At 53.1% G+C, this 19837-nt stretch overlaps 1 protein-coding gene across 1 annotated transcript; it reads right to left on the bottom strand.

Annotated features, from left to right (window-relative positions):
- Nucleotides 1–581: 581 nt before the first annotated feature.
- On the bottom strand, nucleotides 582–19496 carry TTLL4 (tubulin tyrosine ligase-like family, member 4). The gene is made up of 18 exons (XM_010293222.1): nucleotides 18184–19496; nucleotides 17372–17481; nucleotides 16867–16930; nucleotides 15030–15145; nucleotides 14517–14627; nucleotides 13499–13575; nucleotides 12417–12611; nucleotides 12251–12333; nucleotides 11100–11228; nucleotides 10496–10618; nucleotides 8881–8979; nucleotides 8178–8312; nucleotides 7301–7438; nucleotides 5347–5449; nucleotides 4556–4766; nucleotides 2198–2268; nucleotides 1541–1623; nucleotides 582–723 (listed from the first exon to the last, which is right to left on the bottom strand). The coding sequence occupies exons 1-18, from the start codon at nucleotides 19494–19496 to the stop codon at nucleotides 582–584; spliced, it is 3303 nt and encodes a 1100-aa protein (XP_010291524.1).
- Between the last annotated feature and the right edge of the window lie 341 nt (nucleotides 19497–19837).

Here is a 19837-nt window from a genome sequence, read left to right as displayed (position 1 = left end):
CTCAAACAGGTCAGGGAAACGGCGGCAGATGGAGGCCAGGAGAGCAGCCAAGTGTTAAACTTTAATACAAATCCTTTAGAAACGAAGGGAAAATAGAGAGCGGAGCCCAGGAGAAGAGCACCAGCCTGCGGTCCCTGTACACATGCTGCAGGTCACCCGGGACAGCCAACAGGCCCGCTGGGGACTTCTCCAGGCTGCAGTGACGCAGGAGCAGACTTGGCTCCCAGGGGCTCAGGACAAGCGCACAGGGCTGTGTGTCACAGTCCCACCGTACTGATCGGGCAGGGGAAGGCCGGGCTGACTCCAAGCTCAGCCAGCTCCCACGCAGCAAAGAAACCACCACCACCACCATATCAGGCTTTAAGAGCAGCCCAGGACAAAGGCCAGACAAACCCTACTTCCCCATTTTTTTTTTTTTACCATTTGTTTCAAAAATGGAAGTCACACAGCTCTCCTCTTTGTCCAGTAAACACCCTTCTCTAAAAAGGAGGCTCCCGCAGTCCTTGCCCTCCAGCGCCAGCTCCTGTCTCTTCCTTTGAGGTAGGTTGAGGTGTCCCCGGGGAGGGACGGTGGCTGCCTGGTCACATCACCAGGGCAGTATCCGAGAGGCAGCCAGCAGGTTTCTGGTCGGCTCCAGCAGTGCACTTGTTGAGAGGTAAGCTCTGAGCAGGACTGGGCTCCAGGCACCTCGTGAGGTCCTCACCAGCTGAAGGGAGGAGTGTGCTGCAGGAGAAAGGAGACCCCGTGCTGCTTACAGACAGTGAGAAGGTCAAAAGGGCCATGGTGCAACATTCATCTGCAGTATCATTACACACAGACTCAGAGACAGGGCTGCCAGGCTCATCTACCCTCTCTCTCATCCCGGGCAGCACCACGCACCCCCACAGACATCCAAGACATCAGTGGGACTTTAGGGTCACAGCTGGACCTCCCTGCCTACACATAAACCCAACTCCATTCTGGCCTGGGCACAGGAGCAGGCATGCCCCTTCCCTTAACACCAGAGACCAAGAGGGTGCCTGCCCTCCACTTCGGCTCACGCAGATGAACCCCAGTCCTCCACCTCTATGCAGCAACCTGTCAGGGCCAGGAGCACCCATGTTGCAGCCCAGCTCTGCTCGGGGAAGCTGGCAGAGCGCAGCAGACCCAGAGGCCTTACTGCTCCCCCAAGCCCCATGCAGCGGCCGAGCACTTCTGCTCACTGCCAGCCACATCAAAGCCCACAGAAGTGGCACGGGGAACATCTTCTCAGCATGTCCTTACCATGACAACCCCAAACATCACCCAGTCTGGCTGTTCTGGGCCTCACTCCCATCTAAGCTGGGTGTACAGTGCCAAGGAGATATGCTCAGTCGCATAGACATCATGCCAGACCCACCAGTTGGCTCTCCAGAGCGCGGAGGCTGGTTTCAGAGCTTGCAAGCCAACCTGTTCCTCTCCCCTTAAACAAAGCTGCTTTCCCTGTTGCCAGTTCTGTCAGGACACTAGTCCTAAAGCCACACTGTGAACATCATGCACATCACAGCCAGTGCAAACTCACCCCAGTCTGCCCAGTTCCAGTTTGCTGAAGCCATTTGATTGAACGCTGCTCTTCTGGAGGAAGAAAGACTTTGGCAACAACCACTGCAGGAGGAGAGAAAGACAACCAAATGGCTATTTAAGTCATGGCAAAAATCCCTCAAGCCTGCTGTGCTCCGCTGTAGGCTGCCCTAGTGCGCTTCAGTTTGAACTGCCTCACGCTGCTGTGCATCGTCACTGCCACCAGACTGTTCCCAGAATAGCAAACAGAGCAGTCTTTGCTCTCTGCTTAAGAATCCCTCTGCTGTAAGTGGGAACAGAGCATCTCGAGGTCAGAAGAGTGGGTTTCTTTCCCCGGATCAGCCTGCTGTAAGGCACTGGAGTGACAGACAGAGATGGCTCCCTCACGGAGTAGAATAAATGGCAGGCCAGGTGCCAAGTATGTAGGGCTGGGCCCGGTGCACCCAAGAATATTTTAATGCAATGTACTCATAGATTTGATATACTGGGTGGACTTCATGTTGTTGGGAGATAGGGAAGCATGGGTTTTTCCTGGAGGCCATGGCAGAGGGAAGAAGAGGGCAAACAGGTAGGGCAGCAGCCACAGGAAGCAAAACCCGCAGGCCCTCTGCCCAGGCAAACAAGCACCTCTCCCTAGCTTACCCACAGCCATACGCACCGTCTGGGCCAAATCCGTCCCTGCCTCAGTGTGGTACCCTTTGACACACCAGTTCTTCAGTAGCTCCAGACCTGGGAAGTGACAGAAAAGACAAGAAGCAAGAATGAACGACCAAGTTTGCAGAGAGTTAAGCTTTCCCAGCTTGGGGCACGCAAATATGCTGCACGGAGTGAACAGACCGTGCAGTTCATGCTATGCAATAACTACTTGAACATGTGCCCGAGCCCCAGCAAACACGGGGTAAAACAAGGGCGTTCACCCTTTGTATGAGTAAACACCAGCAAGCGCCAGCACGTGGGCTGCCACAGTGCCTGCCTTCCTCCCAGGGAGCCAGACGCACCGTGCAGCAGGCTCAGCTAAGCAGGGAAACTGGGGCAACACAGGATTTGCCAAATTAGACCTGACTGACTGTCCCCCTGAGCCCGGTGCCTGCCAACGGCAGCACCTGATTTGGGCTGCACCAGTGAAAGTTCCTAAAGTGAAAATGTAGAGCAGCTTTGCTGTCACCGGCCCCTTTCCCAGCGGAAGGCAGCTCGGGCAGCCTCCTCCTTGCACAGCACCGATCAGCTGCAGCATCCAGCACATCATCTCCTCCCTGCACAGATCTATCCGGAGCTCGCGTGGGCCGAGACCTGGTCTCCATCTCTGATGGAGGGTGAGGCTGGCAAGGGACCAAGCTCACCCATGGTGTGACTGGAAGGCACCGTTCCTCCAGCCACACAGAAGACGTGCTGCTCCAGAGCACAGGGAGGTCACCTTGAAGCAGGGCCATGCGTCTGACTGCACTGAACAGGCTCCACTTCCTCCAAGGCCTACTGCTAGCTGTCCCCACCACAGCCAAGCTCCCTGCTCTCTGCTAACCTAGAAATCCTGAGAAATCCAGGACTGCTCCCTTCCTGTTTTCTTTTTTTAAGAGCCTTAGAGCCATAGCACAAGCTAAGGTGCCTTGAGACTTAAGAACCAGCAGAGCAATGGCCAGGAACTTGACGCTGTCCAGCTGGGGTTACTGTGGTTTGCTATATGATACCAGCCCTGGCTATAGGAGGAATCCTTGCTGTCCAAGCTCTGCTCCTCAGGGATTGAACTTTCAGAGAGCCCCAGGACCTTGGAAAAAAAACCCCACATGTTGGAGGCTGAGGGGAGCAGGGCAGCTCAGCAGCTCTACCCCAGCTCTGTGCACCAGCCCAGGCTTTGCACCTTGCTGGCCAGGGAGAGAAGAGGGCTGCATGGAACATACGTGAATGGGAAGGGGCCGGGGGGAGGCTGGGTTTTGCTCAGAGGTGAAGAGCAACGAGGGGATAGAGCAAGCCTGCTCACTGGGCTGCTTCAGGGAAGCTGGAGCACTGATCCAGGACCCCGGTCTGAGCGGCAAAAGCTCAGCGCAGCACTTCAGCGTGGACGATGACAGGATCTTTCTTCCAGCTGACAGGAGAGCATCCAGCAAAGGTATTAGCAAGGCAAAGGATGACACATGCTGACAGTGCAGCTGGAGAGGGCTATGAGGTTACTGTCTCTCTGTGAAAGACTGTTACTGACCCCTTTGATACTTGCTTTAATACCAGTGAAAAGTGACAAAAGCTTTTTTTTTTTTTTCTCTGCATGACAGCCAGGCTAGGAGCACACATAAAGTCACCTCAGTGGAAGGCCGCTCCTGCAGAAACCTCTCCAGCTAAATCAGATGCTGGATGGAGAGCTCCGAGCCACAGTCTCTTTCTTTTTGTGTTCTCTAACCTTTCACACTAGACCTCACTGGTTCTCTCTCCTAAATAGCCTCTACTGCTGCCCTGATAGAGATAGCCCTGGGTGAAACGGAATTCGTCCAGCTCAGCCATGCCTCATTAAAGGATGTTTTTTATTAAAATACAGAGTTGTGTCCTGGAAAGGTGAAAATTATAGCTAGATTTCTAGTGTTTAGGAAAAATTCCTCTGTGTGCGCGCTGACAGTTTTTCATTAGAAAGCAGCAGGAGACCAGGGAATAGGCACAATTTTTCCTTCACTTCACAGATCACCTGTAAAGAGCAAAGCCCAGTGACTCCAGCTGTTTTTCCCTCAAAAGAAGGCAGAGGAACACAGTAAGAAGGCAGAGCTACAGGTTGAAGCCAGAATACCAGCCTACTTTAGCCCCAGGGCACCTAGAACTCCTGGTGCTGCATTTACCAGAGCAGTCAGCATCTCTGATCAACTCAGAATAAGCTTTTCATGATATCTGAAGCAGTCTGGGAGGGTAACATTTCCTATGGCTAGTGTGCAGGCAGGCAGCTCCCCTTCAACACACATAGCTCAGAAGTCTCCCACGACTGCTGGCAAGCAGCCTGCCTGATTCAGGTGACTGTGCCAGGCTCTCGGATAGCAGTTACCTTCGTGTTTATTCAAGTAGTATTTGAGCTCCCACTGGGTCACCAGGATGTTGAAGTAACGAGGCTGCTCGAAGAAGCGCAGGTACCGCATGGAGATATGGGTGGGGAACACCCGCTCAAACTGCCCGCGCCGGGAATACTCATCCTCTGTCTCCACCAGGATGCGAACATCATCTGGGGTCAGGATGTCCAAGATAGAAGAATAAAAATCCTGCAGACAAGAGCAACCCAGGGTCAGGGAGAAGTGAACTACGTTTTGTCGGTCCCCCTTCCCACCTTCCCCACTCCTCAAAGTCTCTCAGGCAGAGGTCTCCATGCGTCTGAGATCTTTGGGACAGGCCACATGGAAAATGAAGAAAACTAGGCTCAGTGGTGACATCAACACTGCACAGAGCTGAGGAGATCCCCAATTCAGCAGTCCAACTTCTCTTACAGACACTGCCAGGCAGCACATAAGGCAAGCATCCCTGCTAACCTGCACGGGGTCAGCAGGCAAAGGCTGTGAGAGCTGTGCAGAGACACAAGCAGGAATAGGCAGTGCTCAGACCCTGTTTGGTGGGTAAGGTGTCCCTTAGCACATGCCTATTTTAATGTAAAGAAAAGCCAGTGCAGCAGGGTCTTAAGCAAACCCAATTTATTTCTGACCTGCTGTCTTGTAACCCACTGGAGCCCAAGTGCTCCCCATCATCTGGCTGTCCCCACAGAGGGCACAATCTGGAGAGGGACAAGGGATAGACATGTGGGACTGGCTTCGCAGGATGGCGCGAATGTCGGATGAGATTGTGTCATACCTGGTCAGGTATCTTCTGTGTCAAGTAATAGGCCTTCTTCATCTTCTCTGCTAGGAAATGCTCAGATGCTGGTTTGGGCTTCTCCTTCAAAGCACTGCCCAGACTGAGGACACAAGAAGAGGCATTAGAGCATTTAAGCAGAGAAGAAAAAGTCCTGTCATGGCAGAGCTGCTCCCAGCATCTTCTGTGAGAGCAGTGACACCCTCAGGATGATGCCGTGGAGGAGGGAATGCTTTCTCCAAGGATTTCACTAGTTTTGAGATCAGTGATGCACCCACAGCCTTGTGCATCAACACAGGACCCAAGAAAGCATGTGGGCAGGGGAACTGGGAGGGCCCTGCCAGCTCCTTGATAGGGCATTTCAGCATTTTTTCATCCAAAAGATCAACCATCACATCACACCCACATAGGATGCAAGAGAGCCAGAGACACCATGACCTGATTCACAGCACTCGAAGTCTGGTGGGATCTCATGTTTACATCCCACTTGGAACGCAGCTTCCTAACTGTAACCACAGGGCTGGGGGTATGATTACTTGGTTACTGATACTGGGCAAGGAAAGAGAGAACTCTTAGATCAAAAACTTCATCCTGCAACATCCAAGAACTCTCAAGACTTGAATTCAGTTCCAGCTCCACATGCCATGGGAAATCCTGGACTTTTGTACGATCTGACCACCAACCATTCAAACTATTCTAAGCACCCAACTGAACCATTTGGGGATGCCAGTCTGGGAGATACTTGTCCAACACCTTTTAACCCTTATATCAACACAGCTAATTTGTTCTGCTGCTGCAAAAATTATTAGTTGTGTGCGGATCCAAACAGGGAGACCAGAGTCTTGAGGCTGTACTGCATGGTGCTTGGGGAACATACAGATCTACTGGAATTATGCCCATATGCAAAAAACCCCTTCATATCCTTCCCAGGGCAGGAGATACAGTTAAGCAAGCTTGTACCTGGATGCAGGAACTCTGGTAATGCATCATCTGAACCATGTTAAGGATCCGCTTAATCCCCTGCAGGTCCCTCCGAGGACACCTGCCCTTCAGCACCTCCATCACAAGCCACAAACGAGCGTGATCAAAGCGCCACAGATGAGCTGGCGAGAGCTCCTCACTTGGAACGGGCCCGTGCTCCAAGCTTCTCCCTTTGCTGAAGGCCCAGGGCAGGCAGAGGGCAAGAGTCCCATCTTTTGGTGTGCCCATACGTCACCACGTGCTGGTGCTCATCCCAGCAAGCTGCTCCTTCAGGGACATATGGCCAGCAGCCTCTCTGCTGCGGGTAACAGGACTTGTTCCCCACCACCGTCAGGTTTGAATCTAGTATAAGCCCAAGCTGTGGTGAACCACAAGAGCCGGGTCCTGGCTGGATACACACCCAGGAATTAGCCTTATGCAAGAAACAGTTGTGTTAGCTGCAAGGTAAGACTGCACACCCCTACCCATAGGTCTACAGCCTCTGACACCTGCAGTCCTGCCTAAGGAACAGATCACTCCAGCCTCTGCAAAATAACAGGTGCTCCTCTTGCTCAAGGTAGCAGCACGTCAGCCCTGGAGTAGAATGTAAGTGGATCCAGCCCCAATACAGCCAGCCAGCTCTCCAAGCAAACAGAGAGGCAGTGCAGCTCAGCATCGCATTAGTTCTGGCAGAGGGAAGGAGGAGAGAGCACGACTCAACTAACTGCAGAGCAAGCACAAACTACGCTGGCTTCACTTCCAACTATGGACCTGCAAGGAGGGCATAAATCCTTCTGCCTTGAAGAGACCACAGGAACCAGATACCCAGACAATAATGCAAGTCCCTGAGACCCATAGCTGAAGGATCAGCAAGCACAGGCTCTCAACAGCACAGAAACCAGCATTTGCTGGGCTGCAAGCAGCCCCCAGATGAAATCCCCCAAGAAAAAAAAGCCTGCCTTGCCCTGCCACTCTGACAGAGAAGGGGGCTGACCTGCTTGTAGAGCCACTTCTCGTCTGTGGCCTTGAGGCCACACTGTCCGTGTTGGGCAGAACAAAGCCGGCAAGGTTGAGGAGGTCTCGGATCATCTGGCCCTTGATGCTCACGTCCAGAGGGGAGTTGGAGTGAAGGCTGCAGGGAGGAAGCATCACAGCAGTCTAAGTGCTAGAATGGAGGTGTCGAGCCCCATAGCCCTGAAGGTCACTCCCTGGGTTAATATCGACCAGGATATAAAACCCAGCCTGTCCGTTGCCTCATCACAGACAGCCATGAGACACTGGGAGAAAAATCCTGACAACAGCTCTTTGAATGGGAGCTCCCCACCAGAAATGGTTCATTTCTCTGCCTCTTCCCAGATTTTCTGGAAAATGGCAAATCCAATCCCAAAGCCCTGTGTGGGACCACAGCTCTGTGTCCAGCTCACGCCCATCCACTCTCACAGGCAGGAGAGGCCATGCTCAGGCACACCGCAGCTCCTGGCCCTGCCTGTGCAGCTGGCACCATGCAGGCGGGTGCTGTCAGCAAGCAAGGAACGGTGCACGAGGCAGTGCAGCTGCTGATCACTTCTGCCCACGCAAAGAAGAAATCTCTGCCATCACCCATTCCCTATGTGACACATCCCTCCTTGGCCTTCCTTTTTTAACGTACTCTTCCCTGGCTCTAGCTGAAGCATGCCCAGCAGGGGTTTCTGAGCTGCAGATGGATGTTGCTTTTGCAGACAGGGAGGACTTTGATTCCTGCAGTCTGGAGCGGGAGGCTTCAAAGCCCACAGTCTTTCAGCACAGGGTACAGGGGACATCACAAGCCAAATTCATTTTGTGGTAAAAGAAAGGCCATTATCCACTCTGCTGTGGCTCAGAATCTGCTTTACCTTGGGGAAATGTTGACCTCTAAGATCCAGGGCTTAAGGTTTTCATCCAGCATGATATCAAACCCAAACAGCTCATGGCAACAATACGGCCGCCGCACATACATCTTCACCAAGCTGTTCACGTAGGGCTCAGATCTGCAAGCCAAGGAAAAAAACGCTTGTTTCCAACAGTCAGATAGCAGAGCCCTGGCTGTTCACAGCACATGCTGCCGGTTCTGAGAGTGTGTGCAGCCACATTTTGCAGGAGCGGGTGGGCTGAGAGACCGACACGGGCCTGTGAGCTGCTGCTCTGTGTATGGATCCAGCACTGCATCCTGAGCATCCCCCCTCCATCGGGCAGGATCCACCTCTGAACACAAGATCCATCCTGCACCAAGGGACCTTTCTTCTCCGGCACCCTGTCCAAGAAGGGGAGTGGGTGGCATGCTGGGCAGAGTATTGGGTACACGGCACCCTCCTGGCCTCGCCCCCTGCACTGCAGGCAGAGCTGGGAAATGTAAGGTCTGTTTACACATTGTAGCTACTGCAGCATGAGCATAAGGAACAGGATGAAAGGAAGGATCCAGAGAGAAATACTGAAGCCAAGAGCAGTGGTAGCATTTAGATTAAGAGCAAAAGGACCAGGCTGGGAGGGGACTGGAGAGCCAGAGGGGCCAGGGTACACCCCACAGCCAGACACAGAGCAAGGGGTGCCAGGACTCACGCAATGATGGTTTTGATAACGATGTCCTTAATCTTCTCCCAGATGGCCTCACTATTAACTCCTTTCTGGGTCAGGTAACTCCAGAGAGCTTTGAGTGCCCTGGGAGAGAGAAAGCAAAGGAGGTAGCTCCATAGCCCCTTGCTGCCCAGCCCTGCTAGGAGAGTGAAAGCAGCAGAGGGGAGCCTTGGCAAAGCTCTTCCCCGTCACGTCCATCCTTTCTGCCATCCTCAAACCCATCAGCTCCTGGTTACTGTCCTCCCAAGCCTGGCCCCTGGTCTTGTAGGCCCAAGCTACTAGGAACATAAATCTGTCATAGACTCATCCCAGCACTGGAGTAATAGGTCCCAAATTAGCACATGAGCAAGGTATGTCAGGCCCAGATCTTCTCTTCCCTCCCCCTCCGTGTCCTCAACAAACCTCCCCTTCCTGCAGGCCTTCCCCCGCAGCACTGCAAAGCAGCTCAGGAGGAATCCAGCAAGACCCCTGTAAATCTTTTAGCTAGAGCCATTTCACTGAGGCTTCGGGGGTGGAGAAAAAAATTTTTGAAAAACATGGAAAACAAGATGGTAGGGGGGAGCGTCTCTGCTTTTACAGGAGTTTCCCATACCACACCGAGCGCTGCAAGCTGCCCTGACACTGAGCCAAGGATGCTCAGATGTTGCTTAAGTGAGACTGTGTGGCTAATGGCCAGGAATCCAAAGGTCATGCTTCCTGCATACGAGATGGAACGAATTACAGCCACTCTCATCTTTAACGTGGGAGCAGCCAACTTTGACTTGCATGGCGGTACCAAAAACCCACACAATCCCTCTGCCACGGGATTTCAAGTGCTGGGGGACAGCAGACCCTTCCCAACATCAAAGTGGAGGAACAGACCACTGTGCAGCAGGTCCAGGTCTGAGAAAGCAATCCTATCACAGCAAACCACCTTCTGCAGCTCCCTTTGAAGTGAAGTAGCCCTGCCCAGGCCCATGAATTGAGAACTCTATCCCGCACTATTTTTAAAAGTTCAAACACTGCTGTGGAATCAGAGACAAGTGCCTGGGACCTTGGATCAGTCCACCCCTGGGACAGCAGGGAACAAGAACTCCTGCAAAACTGCAGCCCTCCTCTTAAATGCCTAGAAATGGCACCGCTGCTCCTATTCACACTGAGTAGCACAGAAATTATCAGCTTTGCACCAGGACTGTCCCTCTGTCTGCCTCCACAGGGAAGTCAAGAGTGAGATGGTCAGAAGCTTCCATCTAGCCAATGTACGCATGACAATTACCCATTCAAGTTCTAACAGCAAAAAAGTCAGATTCTGCTTTAACCACATCCCATCGCCCCCGCAATAGGGCAAAGGGATGAATGAGCGCAGATGAGAGCAGTGTTGGAAGCAAGGAATGGCACAGATGCAGACAGAATGAATGGCAACCACAGCCCAAGCAGCGGCGGACAGGATGAGTCACAAGCCAGGGAGCCTGTCCAGATTCCATCGACACTAACCCATGCCAAAATCACTGTGCTCCTCCAGTTTCCCCAGCTTCCCCAAGGAAGCACCTTCAAGTTTTGGGTAGGAATACCGAAACAGGGAACAGAAAGAGCTGTCCTGTGCCCTAAAAGTCGCACCTACCATTTGTGTCCCTGACAAGCAGTTTCATCCGAGTTGGACTTGTACTCTGCATTCTTCTTGTTCACACTGTAGTTGGTCAAGTGCATGAACTTGTTGCTGAGGCTCTTCATTGAGGAGGAGTACCTGAAGTAGGTGACAGAAGCACAAGCAGCCTGGTCTTGAACCAGCTGCCCCCAGGACCACGGGGCAGAAAGAAACTGTTCTTATCTCAGACCGCTCTCAGCCACCCACCAGCCCTGCTGCTTCCCTTTCCCAGGCTGCCTGGAGTTCTCTGTCCCCATGGGCAGAGAAGAAACATCTGTTTCTGGTATGCCAGCTCTTATGCCGTAGGAAGCACAGAGAGCATATTTCAAGAACTGCTTTACGCTGAGCTGATCTTGCCTTGGGAGAGATGGATGATCCTCCTCTCACATTCCCTTCCAACACTGTCACCTGCAGTGACCCCGTCTGTTCCCAGGCTGCTTCTTAAGCAAGCAAGCTACAGCTTTGAGCATCACCATATGTGGGACGACTGCCTCCTGCCCCAGCCAAGGCAGATACCACAGCAACACATGCCTCAGCACTGAGGCAGCATCCTGGCACCGCTCTCCTGCCCACAACCTACTTGCAGCTAGCAAAGCGAACCAATCCATCCTTGAACAGGTAGACCCTGAGGGGATCATAGCAAGTGACGTAAACGTAAATTCTCAGGTCAAACTTCTTTCCACCGATGAGGTAGGGTTTGTGCAAATATCTGCAGAAGGAAGCAGGCACCAGGGGAGGGTTATGATCTCCATGTGCAGAAACATCTCTAACCCCACCCCAGAAACCTTGGCAAAAAACAAGGATCAATCCAGAAGCCCTTTTGCACAGCATTTCCAAGTTAAGTGCATCACAATCAAAATGGGAGAGAAAAAAGCTCTCCTGTGCACGGGGAGATCCTGCAGCACATGAGCAGTATTCCCTTCTGCTCAGTCCCATTTTGAAGAGGTTTTCCCCAGCTCTAAGGCACAGTAGCTTTTCCACACCCACAAGGGTGAGATGGTTCAGTGAGCAGAAACTGCTGGAAATTTTCATGCAAATCATTTGATTATTCATCTTGCCTCAGAAGTTCATGATTTTCCATAGAAAGCTTATCACTTTGCATGGGAAGCGGACAGGGAGAACGGACAAGCCAACATAGCAGTTCCCTGTCTGCCAAACACTGGACAGTTTTCCTGCCCTCCCAAGAACATTCCCACAGAGCAGCCTCAGACCAAGATAAGCTATTCCATCTTTCTGCAGAAGGGCAAGGAGATTCTGAAAACCATGTCATTTCAAGAAAACCCTTTGACCAACATCCACACACACAGAGGCTCTTACTGCCTCATTCTAAATTGGGTAAGAGCAAATCTTTGACAATCACCACCTCTTCCCTGGGTCTTCTCTTCCCTCTTGTTTGCCTCCAAAGATGCCAAACCCCAAAGTACAAAGCAGTGGGAGCAGGATCACAGCAGAGCTGAAGCTGGATCACCTGCTAGACAGAAGCTCCAGAAAGCCTGTGGGCCAGTTTCTACCAGAGACCTCAAAAATCTAGAGAGACAGCAGCACTCCAGTAAGCCCAGACGCAGCTGACAGAGCCAGACTTCCAGCAGCAGCATTACACCCAGGCAGTTGAGAAGTTTCAAATGAGGTGCTTCTGCTCTGCCACATAGTGGCAGCGGCCCAGACCTGGCCAGAGAGACTAAACTCTAGGAGGTCCCAGGCTGTGAGTCAACCTTGCTTTCCTTCACTCACCTCTGTACCAGCAGCGGTCTCCTTTTGGGAAGCTGGCTCCATTTGTGGATGACCTGGATACCAATGCCTCTTGCTGATGCTGGCTGCAGAACACAAACAAGAAGGGTTGAGAACTTCTCCCTGCAGCTACAATGGGACAGAGGGCTGAGCTCTGCTTTGCACTTACTGGTTTCACAATCCATTTCTGGCGGCTAGCTCCTTCCTCCCATGCTTTCCTGAGTAATTTGATGTCCTGGGGCAGGATGAAGGACTGGGGGAAAAAATTAAACTCCTTCTTTCCACAGCGAGCCTGCATCTTCAACAGGTTGCGCCACAGACGGTCCTTTCTCCCAATTTGAAATGAACCAGGGAAGTGGTTTAGCTGGAAAGGAACCCAGATGCTGCAAGATTCCCCTTGCTGCTCCCTGGCCAGAGAATACATCCTTTCCGCGCACAATGCAGGGTAACGCTCTTTGCTCCCCTCTCAGGATTGCACCAAGGCAGGACCCACCTGCTCCTGAAGCTTTGCAGGGACAAACATCTGCACAGTGACCCACACTGGCTACAAAGCCAGCAGCTGCCACCTCGTCCCTTCTGATGTCTGAGCAGCTGCAGGGCACTAGCCCTCAGCCTTTGAGCTTCTTCTGGCAGTAACATCCACCCCAGTGGTTTCCCACTTGCTTCTAAACTGCATGACAGAGTCCTGCCCAGGCAACACAAGTCTGGGGACAGAAAGACCCTGCAGCAGGACAGGAACAGGGCTGGAGGCTGCTTGCTTCCAACCCTGGATGCTGTCTCAAGACTGAGCAGTTTGGAGCCTCACAGCTCTCCAGAACAAACATGTACGTGTGATACGTATCAAACCTTTGGTCCCTTGCATGTTCCCCACTCCTGACCCTTCTGTGATCTGACTGACTTACAACCCCTCTGGCTGCGCTGGCAGGGAGGGCACTGGCCCTACCACTCAGCTCTGCCAGAGGAAGGGCTGCTTAAAGCAACAACGACTGAATTTAGATGAGCACACAAGTGAACACGGCTTGGCTACAGCCTCAGTCTGTACAAGAGTCACCCTCAGAGCAGGGATGCTCACCCAGCTGTGCCTGTCTCTTGGTCTCACCTCCCATTGGAATGCCAGCTGCCATGCTCTGGAAGGGACACTGCAGGGACTGCCTGCATAGCAAACACCTGGCCCTGAAGAGAGAGGCACCCAAACTGCTCCAAACATACTCTCCGTGCATGTGGAGGAGGTCAGCCCAAAATATGCCCTACCTTCTGGTGCTCCCTAATGGCTCTGAAGCTGGGGGATTTCATGTGGTGGCCCCAGCAGCCAAGCCAGTCGTTGCTTTCTGCAAGAAAACCAGAAAAGTCCATGACTGCAACCCACAACACCCTCTCAATGCACTAGCACCCCATCTCCTGGGGCTAGCAGAAGTGTGCCAGACATGCTGCACAGCATAACACAAAGCACTCATACTGGCTACTGTGAAGCTGCCAAACCAAGGGCTGTGAGTGGGATCCAGTTAACCAGGTAGGTTGTTGCACGGATCTGGGCAGGCACAGGGGCAAAGGAATGGCTTTAATCCCCCAGCACCCTGACTTCCCTGCTTTCCAGCAGGTGAATGAAGCAGTTGGCTAATGAGCGCTGCACTTGCAGAGGGACATGTAGGATTGCAAGCCTTCCTAGGTCTTTCTGTGCCCTGCATGTCCCATTACAGCCCCAAAACAGTCTGTGCAGAGGTCTCCTGAAACTCACAGAGGCCCTGTAAGTACTGCTGGGAGATCACGCTCCAGGTTATGAATCATAGCTGCAAATGCTCAGTGCTTCCCCAGCCCTCTCCTACACATCTCTTCACTGACAAGATCCCAACCCTGAGAACTCTCTGGCTCAGGTCAGAGAGGATGGCTTCTTCCTCAGCACATGGGGACAAGGGACAGTAGTGCTGGGGTTGGCACCAGATGAGTGCCAGCTTCCTTAGAGTGGCAGCACCATCTAGAGGCACAGCTCAAACAAGCTGGAGCACAGCTCTGCTGCCCCACACGTTGCCTCAGCTCCTGACAACCCAAGGGTAAGTCCTTGTGGTCCATGCCAGGAACAAGCCAAGCGGGAGATCAGGCCCTGTCAGGACCCACAGCACTCAGATATTGTGGGTCGGACAGGCAGGAACGGGACCCCAAGCCTGTATCGCTCCTGCTCTGCTCTTCGCAGGCAGTCTGCCTTGTGCCCATGGGCTGGAGGTGAGGGGGGACACAATGCTGCCAGGGATGCTGCCAGGCTCCCACAACTTACTTTTGCTGACTCTGAAGTGGGACCTGCCAATGGTTTGCTTCACTATGTTCGGCGTGACAGTGCACATTTTCCATCGCAGCAGCTTCCTCTGCTCCCAAGGCAGCTTTTCCACTAGGAAGGCAAAAAGATAAGGACGGAAGGAAAACAAACACAATACCCCAATTTTCTACAGCTGCAACCAGGAAAATTCTTATATTTTGCTGCGCAGGCAACCAGGCCTTCAGAGGAGGGTGTGTAGTCCCCTCCGCAGAACTAGCGTGGAGCAGAAGACCCCACAGCTAGGGAGATCCAGGACACTGGAAGATTTGGTGGCAGCCTGACTCATACTCTAGGCTGTGGGAGCAGCCGTCATTTTAACTCCAGCCCTTCGGATCTCACAGTGGTGTTGGGTCTCATCATGGCAAGGGTGAAGGGAAGCTGCTGATGGCCAGCTCCTGCCTCTGCGCTAGCACCGCTGCTTGCTAATAATGGGCTGGCTGCTCTCCCCCTGCACTGCAACAGGCACCGGCTCACCTCTCTCATCCCGAGTACTGAAGTAGATGGTTGGAGGCACATTAGGGAATAGGCTGCAGACAAGAGCTGGTTTGAGCACTCTCTCCTGATCCTCCACAGGCTGGGCCATGCAGTTCCTAGCAAAGATGAAGCGGAAGGCAGTTGGCTAAAGGTGAAAAGTACCACAGGGAGAAAGGGGAAGCCGGAAGGAGTCTTGATCCTGGTACTGGGGATTTACATCATTGCAATGCGGTGCAAGCAATGGGCGCTAAGGTCAGTAACACAGTCTGCAGCGATGAAGGGGCGAGCTTGCAATGAATGCACGTGCCAAGCGTTGTAACCGCTGTGGGTTTTGTGTTTTTCTGAGGCAAGTGGTGAAGTTTGTTACGTGACAAACCCCATAACCTAGTCCACAGGAACAAGGGGTGGAGGTTGTAATGCATATATGATTCAGCTGTTGTAACCCTCTTGGTTTTGGTGTGTTGCAGGGAAGAGGGCTGTAGTTTTACCGACTGTATGTACATCTTCTTACCACAGCAATCCCTAACACCTGGGGGGAAGGGTAGAATTTATAACATATCTATTAAGGTTGTGATGATACTAAAAGTAGAGTTTATAATGAACTTATATTCCAATATATGCCACTGCAGCCAGTGGAAGAAGCCACATCAGAGCAATCCACTAAAGGAACAAAGAGCAGCAAATGAAAAGGAACCAGAACACATTGACCTCAATCTCCCAGGTCACCCCTCACCTCACTGAAGAGACTGAGTGTAGCCTGCAGCAAGGGTGTTGGAGGCCAGGACAGGGGAAGAAGAAGTGTTTTCCCTAAGTCCTTACATATTTTTTTTTCCAATACCAGAATCAGTAATTAAGTTTGTTAACTGGCAATAAATTATATTGATTAACGTTTCCTGGCACAAAACTGGTTTTGCCCACAACAGACTGAAGGCAGGAGACAGCTGCAAAGGCTTCGAGGCCAGCCCAGTGCACAGCCCGCAGAGAGAAGCAGCCAGCATCTCTCTCTCTCCACTGCAGGAGGCATTTGGCCCAAGTGCTGCTTCCCCCCATCTGCCCCCAGACACCAACCAGCCCTGTCCTGCCAGAAACAGCTGCTGGTCCAATTTATGTCACTTCTGCAGGACTTTCACAACCACGTGTGCACACCCAGAGCCCTGCAGCACCCTGAGGTTCACCACTTGCTCGTAGGAAGCCTTCCTCACCTCCCAGGTGAGTTCTGGTACGATGCAAAGCACTAAGTTGTTGGGCAGGCAGCAAAGCCCAAGGCAGCCCTGCTGCAAGGGGCAGCATAGTTGCAAGGACCAGCTCCCATTGCTGGATGGGCAAGAACAGGTCCCACAAAGGTCTGCCAGGAGTCACGCAGGCAGGGCTCAGCTGACCACAGGCTGACCAATCCTCCCCAGAGAAACCTCCTTCCAAAACCTAAAGAAAAACCCAGGCTCCGGGACTTGTTTCTAGAATGTAATGCTGAGACACAAGACCCCAAGGAGCTTTTGCAATCTCTGGCCCAGGATGCCTCCACTCTGCTTCATCTGCAAGGCAATGGCACTGCAAGAGCACAATTTAATCCAGTAAACCTAACCCAGCAACTGGCAGTGGCAGTGAAATTAAGACCCCTGTTTGCTGTGGTGTATGCACCCTCAGCATTTTGCAGGCTGCTGTCTGTAGCAAGAGAGGTAGTTTTGGTCTCCAGGGTAGCAAGGATTTTGGCTGGGAAGTCTATTGCTACATTCACTCCATTCCCCCACATGGTACAGCTCTCCTCTGTCACCGGGGAGGGCAAAGACAAAGTTTGGACAAGGATGCAAAGTTCAATGCACTATTTACAGCTACTAACCTGGATACAAGAGCCACAGAGCCACTGGATGGCACGCCAGCGACAGAGGAAGCATCAGAGTCACCTGCAGGAGGGGACAGACTCAAGTTTTATCTCCGTGGGGAGTGAATGCACACAGAGTTAGGAAGAGAAGACAGAAAAGAAGTGCTCCAGGGGACAGACCCTTCCCAGCTGCCCCGAATCCTTGGATCCTGCGGTTTGCCCACTAATAGGTGGCATAAAAGGCAGGGAAGGGGGTGGAGCTGACAGCCCTGCACAGAGAGGAGATGGGTAAGTTTTAGAGCAGGACAGTGGTGAACCCTAGCCTGCTCCACAGAGGAGCCCATGCAGTTCCTCCTTGCTGCTGCATCGCTTTCAGGTTCAGCACAATCTCTAGGTTATCCTGAAATGATAGCATGAATGTAAGACAGGAGGGCAGCTGTGCTCACCCCCAGCTCCCAGACAACCCCCACACTCCCCACCTCGAGGCACGGACCACAGCCCTCCTCAGGGAACCAGCACTCACTGTCCTCATCCTCCTCCTGACTGCAGCTCTCGTCCAGGCCATCAGGAAGTTCTTCCTCCGCTTCATCCTGGAGATGGCTCAGCTCCAGCAGTGACTGCTCAGCAGTGACACTGGGACAAAGGACACCACATCAGGAGGAGTGGCACGTGCTTTCCATAGCCAAAAGACCCAGAAGCCCACAAGGCAGAATGAGATAATGTGGGCAGGGGAGTGACAGCATTGCCCTTCCCAGTGCTGATGTACAAGCACTCATCCCAAGCTAGCAAGATGGAGAGGGCCCAGGGAACCCTGAGAGGGAACACTTTCCAGAGCAGCCGGAAAGAAAGAGGCACAAGGACACCCTCTCCCAGCAGGAGAGCAGGAACAGGAGCTCTGCTCCTTGTACCCTCCCTGTCCTGCAGTAGTTCCATGTTTCTTTAGGAAACCATGTCTCTGCCCAGGAAAGCCTTGCTGGACTTGGCTCGACAGCAGGCTTCACCGAGTGCAGAGCCTGCCACAGCAGCAGGGCCCAGTGACTGTGTGGGGAGAAAGCTAGAAATGCCACACAGCAATTCTACACTGTGGCTGAAGGAGAAGGTGGAAGGGCTTGGAGTCACTCTGAGTGCCTGCATCAAGCTGGGGGTGGCAGGAAGGATGCCCCCACACCAGGATGCCACAGATGGGTTTTGCTCAGGGATGCAGCCCATGGTTATCCTTACAGCTGCCCCAGTAGTGCCCACAGCACATCCTCTCCCAACACACACAGACACAACGGCCAGCCCAGCCCACACCCATTCTGCCACCGCCTCCCTCCCCATCCTGGCTCTACTTACTCAAGCTTTCTGGGGAGCACAGCCTGGGGCCATTCCTCCTCTTTCTCCAACTGGATGGCGGACATCCGAGTTGCCACTTCGGAAACTGCAGCAAGGTGCAGAGGCTCTGCTCTCGCCGCCCGGTCCCCGCCACATGGGCTCAGCATGCTCACAGGTTGGCAGTCAGCATTGTGGTCAGGAGAGCTGGCGCACGAGGCCAAGAGATGGATGCTGACACGCTTAGTGCAGACAACAGCACCATCGGTGCCTATAAGGCTTGAGTTACCCTTAAGGCGACGGCTACCCAGCTCCAAGTTCAGAGGAGCAATGGTTTCTTTTGGGGTGAGCTGCGCTCTAATGTGCTGCTTCCACCTGCTGTTCCCGTTGGACAGGTTGCCCACATTCATAAGGCCAGAGCTTTCGACTTTGCATCCAAAGCCATTGCATGTGGCAGTCTGCCCAGTTAGCTGCTGCACAGCCTCCATCAGGCTGATCTCTGGCTCCTTCTCTTTTAAGCTGCACACTTTCCTCTCAGCATCCTCCTGCCAGCACCGGTCCTTCCTGAGGATTGCATTGCTGGGCACAAGGATCAGGGAGGGGACTGCAGTTTGCTCCAACACAAGGTCGCTGCTTTTCACTGCTCTATTGACCAGGCTGCCGGGGGAGCTGTCTCCATCATCCCCGGAGTGGGGCCATGAGGCGGTGGGGAAGCTGTGGGTGTTTTTCACCTTCTTGATCTCCAGTGACTGCAGAAAAGGCACTTTAGCACTACTTGGCCGTAGGAAGGAGTTGTTATTGAGCACTGGTCTATAGGAGCTGGAAGCCTGCCGACCTGAGCTGAGGGCAGAGCTTTTGACCCCAGTCCCAGAGTGCTCCTCCGCTACTGCAGGCAGCAGGCAGGGCTCCATCAGCAAAGATGACATCACCCTTCCTGCAGCAGAGCCGGTGTCCGGAGGGCTTCGGAAAGTAAGCCCATAGGGCTTGGGTCTGAGGCAGGAGCGTTGGCAGAGCAGAGCACTCCTGCCCAGGTCCAAGCAGGGTTGGGCCAAGGGCAGGCTCGGGAGGGTGTCTTCACCAGGGTGTGCGTGGCATAGTGACGGTGGGCACAAGAAGCAGGATTGCTGCAGAGGGATCCCTGAGGACAGCAGGCTGCGATCCTGGAAAGCATTCACATACTTCTTCTCTAAATTCCAGATGGGTTTCGCCTGCTGCTGAACAAGGTGCCAGGCCCGGTGTGGATGAGCTCTCCCTGCCAGAAGGGTGCCTGACTTGAGCCCGACACTCTCCTCCTGTTTGGGGCCCAGATTAGCACGTTCTGGTCCTGCAGAGGCCATGTAGAGCACATGAGGCATGAGCAAGTCAGTCATCTACAGCAGCTTCTTTGCTGGCCTGAAACAAGAGGACAGCATGAAAAGCACTGTTACCCTAGCAGGGCAAAGCACCTGGCCCAGTGCCCCAGGAGGGGAGCAGAGTGAGTTGCTTTCCCTGCAGGATGAAAAACCACATCTCCATCTGCTGAGCTCCCAGAGAGTCTCCTGGGACCAAGTCAAAGGAAGAGCTGGCGTCTCACATGAAACCAGAGGATGCAAAGGACGACTTTAAAGAGGCCCCTGGGAAAAGTGCTGTCCACAGGAAAGCTTGTACCGTGCAAACGCGCAGAGGTGATCGGCTGCCA

Source organism: Phaethon lepturus, unplaced genomic scaffold, assembly GCF_000687285.1.
Source record: "Phaethon lepturus isolate BGI_N335 unplaced genomic scaffold, ASM68728v1 scaffold37378, whole genome shotgun sequence".
Taxonomy (NCBI): domain Eukaryota; kingdom Metazoa; phylum Chordata; class Aves; order Phaethontiformes; family Phaethontidae; genus Phaethon; species Phaethon lepturus.
This window is presented reverse-complemented; position numbering and strand designations above follow the sequence as displayed.

What these genes read in the sequence shown, in the direction of transcription:
- TTLL4 (XM_010293222.1), bottom strand. Translation starts at nt 19,496, where the DNA reads ATGGCCTCTGCAGGACCAGAACGTGCTAATCTGGGCCCCAAACAGGAG. An exon ending in GAGGTCAACATTTCCCCAAG is followed by an intron (nt 7,439 to 8,177) that starts GTAAAGCAGATT and finishes TCCTCCCTGCAG; the next exon opens with CCTTCACTCCAACTCCCCTC. An exon ending in CACAGAAGATACCTGACCAG is followed by an intron (nt 4,767 to 5,346) that starts GTATGACACAAT and finishes TCTTGTCTGCAG; the next exon opens with GATTTTTATTCTTCTATCTT.